The 10,938-nt window shown below is 58.1% G+C and overlaps 2 protein-coding genes and 1 non-coding gene across 3 annotated transcripts; all 3 read right to left on the bottom strand.

Annotated features, from left to right (window-relative positions):
• Positions 1-201: 201 nt before the first annotated feature.
• Positions 202-1,028, bottom strand: C1H12orf57 (chromosome 1 C12orf57 homolog). The gene is made up of 3 exons (XM_056484392.1): positions 882-1,028; positions 599-775; positions 202-518 (listed from the first exon to the last, which is right to left on the bottom strand). The coding sequence occupies exons 1-3, from the start codon at positions 937-939 to the stop codon at positions 370-372; spliced, it is 384 nt and encodes a 127-aa protein (XP_056340367.1). The 5' UTR covers positions 940-1,028; the 3' UTR covers positions 202-369.
• A 35-nt stretch (positions 1,029-1,063) lies between these two features.
• LOC130260955 (U7 small nuclear RNA) lies at positions 1,064-1,124 on the bottom strand. Its single transcript, XR_008841889.1, has one exon. It is a non-coding gene; the product is annotated as a U7 small nuclear RNA (small nuclear RNA).
• Positions 1,125-1,288: 164 nt separating this feature from the next.
• Positions 1,289-10,131, bottom strand: ATN1 (atrophin 1). Its single transcript, XM_056493533.1, has 9 exons — positions 9,950-10,131; positions 9,615-9,752; positions 9,143-9,256; positions 5,855-7,881; positions 5,420-5,642; positions 4,594-5,311; positions 3,756-3,899; positions 3,334-3,514; positions 1,289-2,789 (listed from the first exon to the last, which is right to left on the bottom strand). Exons 1-9 carry the CDS (start codon positions 10,025-10,027, stop codon positions 2,756-2,758), a joined length of 3,657 nt encoding a protein of 1,218 aa, XP_056349508.1. The 5' UTR covers positions 10,028-10,131; the 3' UTR covers positions 1,289-2,755.
• Between the last annotated feature and the right edge of the window lie 807 nt (positions 10,132-10,938).

Here is a 10,938-nt window from a genome sequence, read left to right as displayed (position 1 = left end):
CCCTTGTAAAGTGCTTAATACCTGTCCCTCTGATATAATATCCTTGGGCTTCACACTGAGGCTCTGCACAAACCTTTCTGCGGAACATGGTACATAGTGGGCCTCCCAAAACAGCATCACAAGTGTCGTGCAGAGAGCACTGCTGTACCTCTGCACCAGGCAGCAGCACTGCTGGGCTCGCGGCCATCCATAAGACACGGGCACTTTCAACACACGTTTTATTCACGAGCAGACACACAAACGGGCACGAGGCATCCCATTCCTTCCAGGTCCGCGTTTCCCGGGTTCAAGTGCCCCATTCCCAGGGTTGACAGGACGTGCACCTTGGGAGGAGGGCACCAGCCGGAGCACCGGGAGAACTCCAGGGGCTCAGGAGGCAGCAACACCGCCGGTGCCGGCCCCGTGCGGCGGCAGCGTCATGGGCGGCAGGAACATGGCCTTGAGCTTGCCCGACATGCTGGCGATCTCCGGGTCCTGCGACTCGTAGGACTTGATCAGCCGGGCGAACTTGAGGACGCCTGCAAGGAAAGGGGGTGGGCGGGTCGCCCCGCTGCCGCGGCGGGCCCGGAGCGTCCCGCCCGCCAGGGGAACAACCCACCTTCGCCGTCGCTGCTGAACCCGTAGGCCTTGATCACGTCCTGCTGGATCTGGGTGGCCACGGGCAGCAGGAACTGCAGCATCTTGCCCATGTCATTGCAGGCGTTGTCCCGAGCCTCCTCCATGCGCTGCGCGTTCTCGGGCGCCCCGAACGCCTTGATCACCTCCGCCAGCACCGCTGCGGGACACGGGCACTCAGCCGCCCGCCGGCCTCCCGCATCCAGGTACGCGACACGGGCAGGGCGCCGGCGGCCGGCCCGGGAGACGGAGCCTTCCGCACTCACCCTTGGCCTGCTCCGCGCTCAGCGCTGGCGGCGCCGCGGGCTGGCCGGAGGCCGCCATGAGGCGCGGCGGGGACACCGCGGCTCCGGGCCCCGACACACGGGCAGCCGCCACAGCCCGGCCCGGCCCGGCCCCAGCGCGCCTGCGCCGCCCCGCCTTCTCTGCTACTGCACCAGTGTGTGGGAGCGGCTTCCCGCGAGCGCGGGAAACCTGCTGGACAAATTCTAAAAGAGCTGAAATCACTGCCGGCCATTATCGCCGTGCGAGGGGCCCATCGGGGCCGATCCACCCCGCGGTGAGGGCGAGGTCCACTCCTCCCGGGGCTGTCTCCCAGGCGGGTCCCGAGCCTGGCGCCACCCGCCCGCCCCGCTCCGTGTGACACCGGCGGCCTCCGCCGCCTCCTAACGCGTCCCGCCGCGCCGCCCGGGCCGTATGCAGATTTATCGCTTCTCATTGGTCCGCGCCGCGCACGCCCCGCCCCTCCCCGCCGCGGCGGGGCTCCTGCCCAGCGGCTCCCCCGCGCCTTTCCCGAGGCGGTGCCCACTCCCAGCCCCACCCGGTTTCCACCCGTGCGAAAAGCCTGGGAGTGTTTCTACCCTTCCCGTCCGTTTTGGCCCCAGTGAAAAGAAATGAACACACTGGAGTCCTGTTTCTGGAAGGGTTTTTTTGTCTTTTTTTTTTTTTCCTTTTTTAAGAGCTTCATATATATATTTATATATATAAATTATTAGAATGTGTGTCAAGGCTCGGGAGTGTGTGGGGAACGTCGTTTGGGTGGTGGGTTTTTTTTTTCTTTTCCATAGCTGGGTTGTTGGTTGTTTTTTCCTTTAATGGTTAAGTAAATATATATATATATATGGGGACCAATCGAGAGATACAACTGTGAAATCAGAACACGCACGCGGGGGCAAGGGAGTCACAAGTTGCTACATAAAACTGCCACGTCTAATAGGATGTGCATGAGTTAAAGTACATCAATTAGGATGGGTGAGGGGAAAGGGGCAGCCACCATCTCACAGACAGTCCCAGGACGCAGTGCTACCGCTCGGCCACGCCAGCTCTCCCCATGGGGCTCAGAGGTCCAGGGTGGTGATGGCAGTCTCCAAAACAGTCTGCTGGTGCTTCGCACCCCATGGCCGTGCCCGTTCCCATCAGCTGAGGAAAGCACAGCCACCGTCATGCAAACAGTCCTGCGGTGCTTTGCACCCTGATGGCTGGGACCAGACCCTCCACAGGCAGGAGAGGCCGCTCAGGAAGGGGTCTGGAACACTTTGTTTGCATCGGAAGGGATGTTGGGAGAATGGGAAGCTGCTCTGGCTAATCTGAAAAGTTCCATGTTGCTTTTCTGTATCGATAAGCAGTATCTTACACCTAAAGGGGGGTGGGGTGTCGAGGAGGCATCTTGAAAAAAGGCTTTTCTGGGTTTGCAGTTATTTCTTGGCTGCACCTCCTCCTTGCAGAAGTTGAAAAGGCAGGAGCGTCCTGCACATGAACTCCTGCAATGCTCTGCACTTTTTATTTAATGCAACTGTTCCCCCAAAACAAAGGATGGAGCTGCTGCCACCCTGAATTCATGTCAGTCTTTGTCTTTCTGAGCTCTGTGCAATGCCGATTCTCTTTTCTTCAGAGCTCAGCTGAAATCACGTACCGATCGCTTCAGGTCCATTAGTGTTGTTTCAGTCCCTCCCCATTTTCTTTCCTCCACTTTTCCCAGGATGCCATCCCATACTTTTTGTCATCTTCTCTTGTATCTACTGCATGGTGGGATCAGGATGTGTCACTTTGCAGCTTCCCCTCCCCCAGGATTTGGTTGATTGATTGATTTCTCCTCTTGAGAGAAAGGCATGATGATGTCACACTGACAGCAGAAGTCCATTTAAAGGGGTTTGTCACTTTCCTTCTTCAGGTGGCTAGGATAGAAAAGAGGATCAAGGAGACAGTGAAAGGGAAAAAGTCAATTTACTACCTTCCCCAGCCTTTGTTCATCTAGACCCACACAACATGGCTGCCTTGGGAAGTTTTGTAGATCCTTGAAGTAGGAGATACTATTGAAAAGGTACAACATCGCACCTCTCTCTTTCCCAGTGTGCTTCCCCATGCAATTCTGAATGCCTTGTCTTGGCAAAACCATCAAATCCTTATAAAATGCTTTGTATTTTGGCAGGGGTATTGGTTAGTCATAACTGCATTAAGATGTGTGAAACACATATGAATTATCTCCCCACTCAGAGGGGCGGAGCTGAAATCTCATAAGGGATTAGCCACTGAATAGCCACTTGCCAAGTATGACCTTCCTGGTAGCCAGCTGTGCCCTATGGCAAAGCATCCCCGTTCCCAGTGTGGGCTTGGGTACAGCCACCGGCTCCAATGGGGCAATGCCTCCCTGCTCCCACCGCCTGTGCCAGGCCAGGGCAGGGCTGGGCCTGCCTGTGAGACGAGAGCGGCTCCACGCACCTGTAGTAGTCCTCCTGCGTGGGGAGCGGCACGCCGTGCAGAGGGTGGTGGGCGTGCAGCCACTGCTGCTGCTCCAGAGCCAGGCGCTGCAGCTCAGCCGACTGCGCGTGCATGGCCTGCAGCTGGTGCGCCGCCGACATGGGCGCCGACAGGGAGCCCGGCAGGTCCCTGTAGGGGGCGGCTGCAGCCAAAGGTGACACAGAAGAGCCGAGTTAATGGTCCATCCAAGGCCCCACAGTACCCTGCTGCACTCCCATTCCCACCCCTGCCCACATGCAGGACCTGCTCATGCTGACAGCGTGGGCCTGTCCTACGCTCTGTTTCACAGACCTGTTTGGTCCTGTGACCCCTCGGGATGCCCCTGCCCCTCGGCATCATGCTGATGCTCTCTGGAGAACAGCAGTCCCTGTGACCTTCCTTACCAAAGAGCTGGTGGCGCAGCACTTCATTCTCATGGAGAGGGTGAGGCAGCAGAGGGTTGGGGATGGTTCCAGCTGGGTATGGTATCCGGGTGAGGTGTGATCCCGAGGCGAGGGGGTCGATTAGAGGGTGAACGGAGGCCGAGGCTGGAAAGAAAAGATGCCGCAAGATAATTGTCCCAGGCTTTGTAGCAGCTAACACAGAGACAGGCACAAGGCCTCACAAAAACAGGTATGGAGAGACAGGGTCAGAGTGTGTTAGGGATGGGATGATTTCACAGCTAATTTCACACTGTCATCTCCTTCTGGGTGTTACTCTTTTTGCCTGCATTGAACTTTATGTGAACCAGTCTCATAGAACTCTGTCCCTACAACTCCTCAGGAAGGAATACTGCTTCTCAGAAGTACAGCTCTTTAAAAGTTGAGTAGGGTTCTGGAAGGACCTGCTCTGCAATCAGGTCTGCACACCATATCATGACTATCTGTCAACCTGACAGCCATTCATGTGCATACTTGTACTGGCTGCTTTCTTTTCCAGGTCTTATCCAGGACAGATTATCTTTCTAGTGGTTTGGACTCACAGCCAGAGTAAGGTGCCCAACCATGGATCATAGGGAAAATGGACATTCATTTGTACCTCATGCCATCTCTAGCAGTTGCAGCTGCTCAGAGGCAGCATCTCTGGCTGACACCAGACCCCACTGACTGCCTGAAGATCTATGGCCTCAAAATTTAGTCTTGTCAGCTTTTTTCCCAGAGCCAGAGGGAGGGAATGCAAGGAAGGCACAGTAGGACAGAAATCAGGGCTTTGTGTAGGGCACCGTCACCATGCAGCCCTTACCTGCGTGTATGGCATCCTGCTGGTGGAGGTGGAGATGGGAGTGGATGTGGGAATGCTGATGATGATGAGGTGTCACATTGAGCATCTGCAGCCGGGCCAGAGGGTCATTGCTGAGAGCAGCCACCCGCTCGGCGTGCTGGCGTTCGGCCGCCAAGCGCTCGGCGTAGGACATGTCGGGACGAAGGGTCGGGCCAGCTGCCAGCGCCAGCCTCTCCCGCTCCAAGTGGCCCAGCCCTGGGTGGAAGGGAAAAGCGGGATGAAGGCCGGGGGCCGTCTGCAGACTCAGCCCGCCGTGGCGTGGGAACGGATCCATGGCAGCAGCTGGCACGGCATGGAGCTGCTCCAACTCGGCCGGTTTGACTTCAAAGCCAGGCTTGAGACGCTCCCGCAGGTCCCGGTCCCTCAGGTCTCGTTCGCGGGCCTCCCGCTCCCGCAGCTCCCGCTCCCGCGTGGCCGGATCGCTGCTGTAGATGGCTGGCACGTTGTAGCCCAGCAGGCCCGGGTCGACGGCGCCCAGGGGCACGTAGAAAGGGTGGTTGCGGTTGCTGGGGGACATGACGTGGGGCCGGGCGTACTCGCTAAGGGTGCGCAGAGCCGGGGTGTCAGGGCCCAGGTATGGGGGAACAGTCGCTACGGCACTGCCCTGCTCGAAGGAGGGGCGGTGGGGAACCGGCCCGAGGGACGAGCACTCGACCGGACGGCCCTCCTGGGCCATCTTCTGCAAAAGAGCAGAGAGACTGGCTTCAGGGTCCCAGCGGGGAGCGGCCGAGGGGGCCCGTGAGCATCCGCCCTGGCTGCGCTGTGGCAGCGGGACCCCCAGACCTACCACACTCCTCTCCAGCTCCCGCTCCTTCTCCCGCTCCCGCTCCTTCTCCCGCTCACGTTCCCGTTCCCGCTCCTTCTCTTCACGGGCCTTCTGCTCTGCCTCTCGACGCACTTTCTCCACCAAGTCTGCTCTTTTCTTGGCCAGCTTGGAGCCATCAAGGGGCACAAAGTACAGGTCTGTGCGGGAGCAGGAGTTGAAGCCACGGTCCAGGTGTTTGTTGAATCTGGGGATGAGAGGTGAAGCCTATCAATGCTGACAGGGCTGGTGAGCAGGGATGGGGACAGGGACAGGTACTGTGGGAAAGGCACTGCGGGAATGTGAAGAGCATCAAGAAAAAGCCAAAAGAGCATAGCTACATCTCAGGCTTGGGGTGATTTCCTCCTCCCTGCCTCATACATCCCTCCACATCCTTTGGAGAAATCCGCCTCCCCTCACCTGGCGGACTGGCTGGCGTGGCTGGGCACATCCACCACCTTGGGGGGCGGTGAGGGGCTGCGAGCAGGTGGCACGGGGCTCTCTGGGGGCTCGTACTCCTCCGACGGCTCCTGCTTGATCTGAGCAGCGCTGAGCGGGAGCGGGGGCGGCGGCGGAGCCGGGGCAGCCATGCTCCCTGGCAAGGGTGGTGGGGCAGAGGGGGCGGGCGAGGGGGCTTTGTAGCCCCCCGCCACAGGGGAAGAGGCCACCCGGTAGCCAGGAGGGGTGGCTGCACGGAAAGGGGCAGCCGAGGAAGTGGGGGGCGAGCCTGGCTTGTAGGGGGCCGGGGGCTGGAAGGTGGGGACGGGGGAGGCTGCCCGCTTCCCATATGGGGCCACAGCTGACGGGGGTACCGGGGGCGAGACCGTCTTGTAGGGGGCTGCAGAGGGCGATGCTATGGTGGCAATGACGGTGGAGAGGGTGGTGGCAGCAGAGGTGACTGGAGGGCCAGCCCCATGAGCAGGGGAGGGGGGTGGTGGCGGGGGGAAGGTGTAGGTGGCAGGACTCTGCCCTGGCGGGTGCGTGCACATGCTGGCGTAGCTTCCCTGGGAAGAGGCAGCAGAGGAGGATGAGGAAGAGGAAGAGGACGAGGATGAGGAGGAGGAAGAGGGGGCAGCGGCCGCAGTGGCGGAGGGAGCCTGGCTGTAGGCGGCCTGGCTGTGTGGAGGGTAGAGGCGCAGCCCGTAGGTGGGATGGGAAGGGTGATGGCTGTTTGACTCCAGGCCGTGGGGGTAGCCCCCAGGGGGCTGGGGAGGCGCTGTGGCTGCTGGGGAGATGCCCCCGCTGCTCCCGTGACCGTGGTGGTGCTGCTGGGGAGGCTGCTGGTGATGGGGGGACTGGCCAGGGAAAGGGGCAGCGGGGTGGGAGCCAGCATTGCCCAGGGGGCGGCTGTAAGGAGGTGGCCCCTGGCTCCAGACAGGCTGCGAGGGCAAGGAGGGCTGGGTGTACTTGGGCGGCTGGCTGGAGACAGAGAGGCCGCTGGGCGGGGGGAAGGAGTGCCCGTAGGAAGCACTGTAGCTGGGCAAGGGCTGGCCCGGGGAGGGCTGGGGGTACTGGGCAGAGGAGCTGGAGGGTGGCAGTGGTGGTGGGGCATAGGGGTAGCGGGAGGGGGCCAGGGCCGGTGCCTTGTCTTGCCCCATGCTGTGGGGAGAGGGCAGGTGGCCGCCCAGGGCCTGCCCCACCATCCCCGGGGAGCTGGAGGCAGCCACTGCGTTGTTGAGGGGGCGCAGGGCGGGCGGAGGAGGCAGGTTAGAGGAGACGTGGGGGAAGGAAGGGGCCGAGGCCGGGGGGGCAGCTGGGGGGTTGGCTGGGGGAGTCTTCTGAGGGGGCAGCCCTCCTACCGACGCCAGGGAGATTGGGGTGGTAGGGGGTGGATTGTGCTTGGCGCTGACGGTCTGCTCGCGAGCCCCCGGTGCTGGGAGCCCCCCCACTCCACTGGCAATTTTGGCCCCAACCTGGACCACATTGGCCGTAGGATAAAGGGGAGTGTGGGAGGAAGAGGAAGAGGAGGAAGAGGACGAGGAGGAGGAAGGGGGAGCAGAAGGGGCAGCAGCAGCAGAGGAGGAGGAAGAGGAGGAGGAGGAGGTGGAGGAGGAGGAAGAGGCAGGTGTCTGTGGGGCTTGAGCCTGGAAGATGCGTGAGGGCTGGCCCTCCAGCTGGGAATGGTAACTTCCTGCGGGGGGTCCCTGGGGGTGCACCTCGCCCGGGAGCCCAAAGCCGGGCTCTGGCGGACGGGCCAGGCTGTCGGGAGGGGGAGCTACCGGCGGGCTCTCGGGGAACAGAGGGGGGTGGTGGTAGGGGTGAGACGGCCCCTGGGACAGCACGGATGAGGAGTCGGAGTCGTTCTCCACACTCCCAGGGCTGTAGACACTGGGCGAGGTGCTCCTGTTATCCTGGTCAATGTCCCGTGGGTCGCTGCTCATCTCATCGTTGAAGCTGTGGCCATCAAGGCTGTCAACATCGGATGGGGATGGAGGACAGGGCAACTCCTGAAGGAGGAAAGGGGCATTATGAGGCCTTCCAGATCACAGGTGACACACTTCGAGCTCCCAGAGAACTTGTTTTTTGACCTTTCTCTGCCAACCCCAGCACTAGAAAACCTCACAAAGGAAAGGAGACATTGTCTGGCAAGGTATACATAACATCAGTGCTCCTGCCTCCTTTCCAGTGCTCTCAAGTCCTTCATGAGCATTCCCTATTCAGGGGAGAGGTAACAATGGGTACCTTGTGTAAAGAGGCAGTGAGGGAGGAACAGGGAACTGTTACACAGGACTGAGAGGGAACAGATACAACATGGGTGATGGGCTGTTAGCCAGGACATGGTATCACTGGTGGCATGGAGCAGCACACATCACAGTGGTCCCAGCACAGGCCCCAGACCCTGAATTGCTCTTCTTGCCCCTGCAGAGCTCTCTCTGGTCAAGGAGACCAGCTCCCCCCCAGACCCCTCTCACTGTTCCTTCCATTTCTTGCTTCCAGGAGTTCCCCCTGTGCTTCCTAATCCCTGCTCCTCCACACTACCTGCTGCCTCAGACAACATGCATTGGTCATTAAGCAGTCATCATGGGTAAGGGTAACTAACAAGAGACACTCTAAGGAAGAGAGGCTAAGCTTAAAAAATATCATTGTTGAGCTGAACAGGCTGTCCATGTGGAGAAATTACAGAAGTGTAACCAAGGTGGCTGAATTATAATGACCTCTTCACAGGAGCAAGCATCCCCATGTTTTGCAGGCCTTAGCAGCCAGTTCCTGAACAGGCTAACAGGGAATGGAAAAGCACAAGAGCTGGAGTCTTCAACCACCTACCCACCAATCCAGCCTGGTGCTGTCAGTGTTTTGGAAAAGCCCTGCCATGACTATGTGTGCATGAGCAGATTTTGCATGACTGTCACCTGGAACCCATCATGACTTAAGCATCTCCATTTCACACTGTTCTGGGGACAGAAGGGACTGACTTCGACCTGCAGCTGTGCACAGAGCCAGGCTCTTGCCACTAAGCTGGGAAAGGCAGCTCCAATGGCACAGCAAATGAGAGAGAGAGCCTCCATCCACTCATCACTCCTGGTGGCATTTTTGTAGCCAGGTGATGCCACTTAGGTTGGAAGAGCTGCAGTGCAAAACCCGAGGTGTCAGGGCTGCCAAGCAGCAGGAACTTCAAGCTGGGCAGGCAAGAGCAGCACAGACAGGGAACTGGAGACTCCTTTGCTCTGGACTGGGCACATGCCAGCAATCACAGCAGGAAGAGCTCACCTCAGTTTTGGTTTTTTTGGGAGCATTGGTGTCCTCCCCTTCACTCTCTGAGATCTCTTCTGTTCGGCCCTGCTTGCTGCTCTTGGGGGTGCAGGATTCTTCCAACCGGCCTTTCTGCAAGGAGACAGGGAGAACAGAGAGGTGGAGGGTCATGGGGAAATCTTCCAACCCGACAGGTCTTCACACAGTGCAGCAGGTGAGACACAGCCACCATGACACGTGTTGATGACACGGACCCAGGATACAGCAAAAATTAGCACTACAAGGGCCTGGTGACACTGGACACCAGTTCCTAGGAAAGTGCAAGATGGTGAGGATGAGAGAAAAGAGGGATTCTGCACATTTCAGGAAGCTAACCCAGCAGGGGTTCCTTAGTGGATCTCTTCTGGTCCATGTCCCTGGATCCTCAAACGGATCCACCAAGTCTGGGCTGCCCTTGGCCACCCCACACTTGTGTTCTAGCTGGCATTACCTTTGTTGCTTGTCGGGATTTCTCAGCCTTGCCATCACTGCTGGACGTGCTGACACCACCAGGGGAAGCTCGACCCCGTGACCTGAGCTCCTCTCGGGGCCCCGGAGTCTCTTTCTTCCGTCCACTCCGCATTGACATCTACGAGAGGCATCACTGTGTCAGTCCTGCTTTGCATCTCCCACCACTGCTGCTCTGTGCCCAGCCTCCCAAAGCCCCTAACCCCTTGCACTCCACTGTGCCAAACTCATGCCCACCAGCTTTGCAGGGAGCCTCAGTTCCAACCCACACCTCAGGCTTGGCTCCTGTGTCCCACCCCCCTCTCCCACTTCACGTACTGAGTCCTTGTTCTGTCGCGTCTTCATTCTTTTGGGTGTGGGACCCCCATTCTCCTTGGCCCGGTTTGATGAAAACATAAATTTTTATGACTCTGTTTCCGAGGAGATGGAGATGGGCAGTTCTTCTGGAAGGGAAGGACTGGCTGCACCAGCCACGCAGCAAGATCCCGCTGAATCCTGAAAGGCAGACAAGCAGGTGAGGTGGGAGAAAGGCTGAGCGGACTATAGACCATCCTTTTGTGGTCTGCTATAGAAATATGACAAAATTATTATTGTTTCCTTATTTAGAGACTCAAGGATGTTTACCAAGAATGCAATAAACTCTCCCATCAGTGTGGGAAAAGATTTGCCTGCTGCCATATCTGATTTTCAATTTCTAGGAGTGATATGTGACGATGTGAGGTATTCATTTTCAATAGCTTCAAACTGCAAGAGGGATGATTTAGATTAGATATTAGGAAGAAACTCTTTACTCTGAGGGTGACGAGGCACTGGAAAAAGTTGCCCAGAGAAGCCATGGATGCCCCAGCCCTGGCTATGTTCAAGGCCAGGCTGGATGGGGCTTTGAATAACCTGGTCTTGTGGAAGATGTCCCTGTCCATGGCAGGGGTGCTGGGAGTAGATGATCTTTAAGGCTCCTTCTAATCCAAACCATTCTGTGATTATCTAATTCTATGATTTGGGGCCCAATAATGCTGCTTTGGAGGATGCAAGAAAGCATGGTTATCAGGATGTTATCTGTCTTCTGGAATAATTTTAGTATTTTCCTTTCCTCGGGGGAAAAAATAACAGGAAAGTGCTTTACAATGTTCCCAATTACAATTTCTCTGACTTTGTTAGTTTGTCTTCGCACTTGTTGTCAGTGCAGAAAGTTACATCACCCTTACCTGGCCATGTGCTGTCATTTGCTAGCCCTGTGTCATTTGTCATTCAGCAAAGTGGCCTTTGCTGAAGGGCACTGCACATCCCAGCCCTCTCCAGAGCACATC

Source organism: Oenanthe melanoleuca, chromosome 1 (assembly GCF_029582105.1).
Source record: "Oenanthe melanoleuca isolate GR-GAL-2019-014 chromosome 1, OMel1.0, whole genome shotgun sequence".
NCBI lineage: Eukaryota > Metazoa > Chordata > Aves > Passeriformes > Muscicapidae > Oenanthe > Oenanthe melanoleuca.
The sequence above is the reverse complement of the archived record's forward strand: the minus strand, read 5'-3'. Positions and strand labels throughout refer to the sequence as shown.

Coding starts and splice junctions, on each gene's coding strand:
- C1H12orf57 (XM_056484392.1), bottom strand. CDS start 939: ATGGCGGCCTCCGGCCAGCCCGCGGCGCCGCCAGCGCTGAGCGCGGAG. Junction 776..881: donor GAGCGCGGAGCAGGCCAAGG/GTGAGTGCGGAA, acceptor CGTGTCCCGCAG/CGGTGCTGGCGGAGGTGATC. Junction 519..598: donor GTTCAGCAGCGACGGCGAAG/GTGGGTTGTTCC, acceptor CTTTCCTTGCAG/GCGTCCTCAAGTTCGCCCGG.
- ATN1 (XM_056493533.1), bottom strand. CDS start 10,027: ATGTTTTCATCAAACCGGGCCAAGGAGAATGGGGGTCCCACACCCAAA. Junction 5,643..5,854: donor CACGCCAGCCAGTCCGCCAG/GTGAGGGGAGGC, acceptor TCTCATCCCCAG/ATTCAACAAACACCTGGACC. Junction 3,515..3,755: donor GCTGCGCCACCAGCTCTTTG/GTAAGGAAGGTC, acceptor CTTTGGCTGCAG/CCGCCCCCTACAGGGACCTG.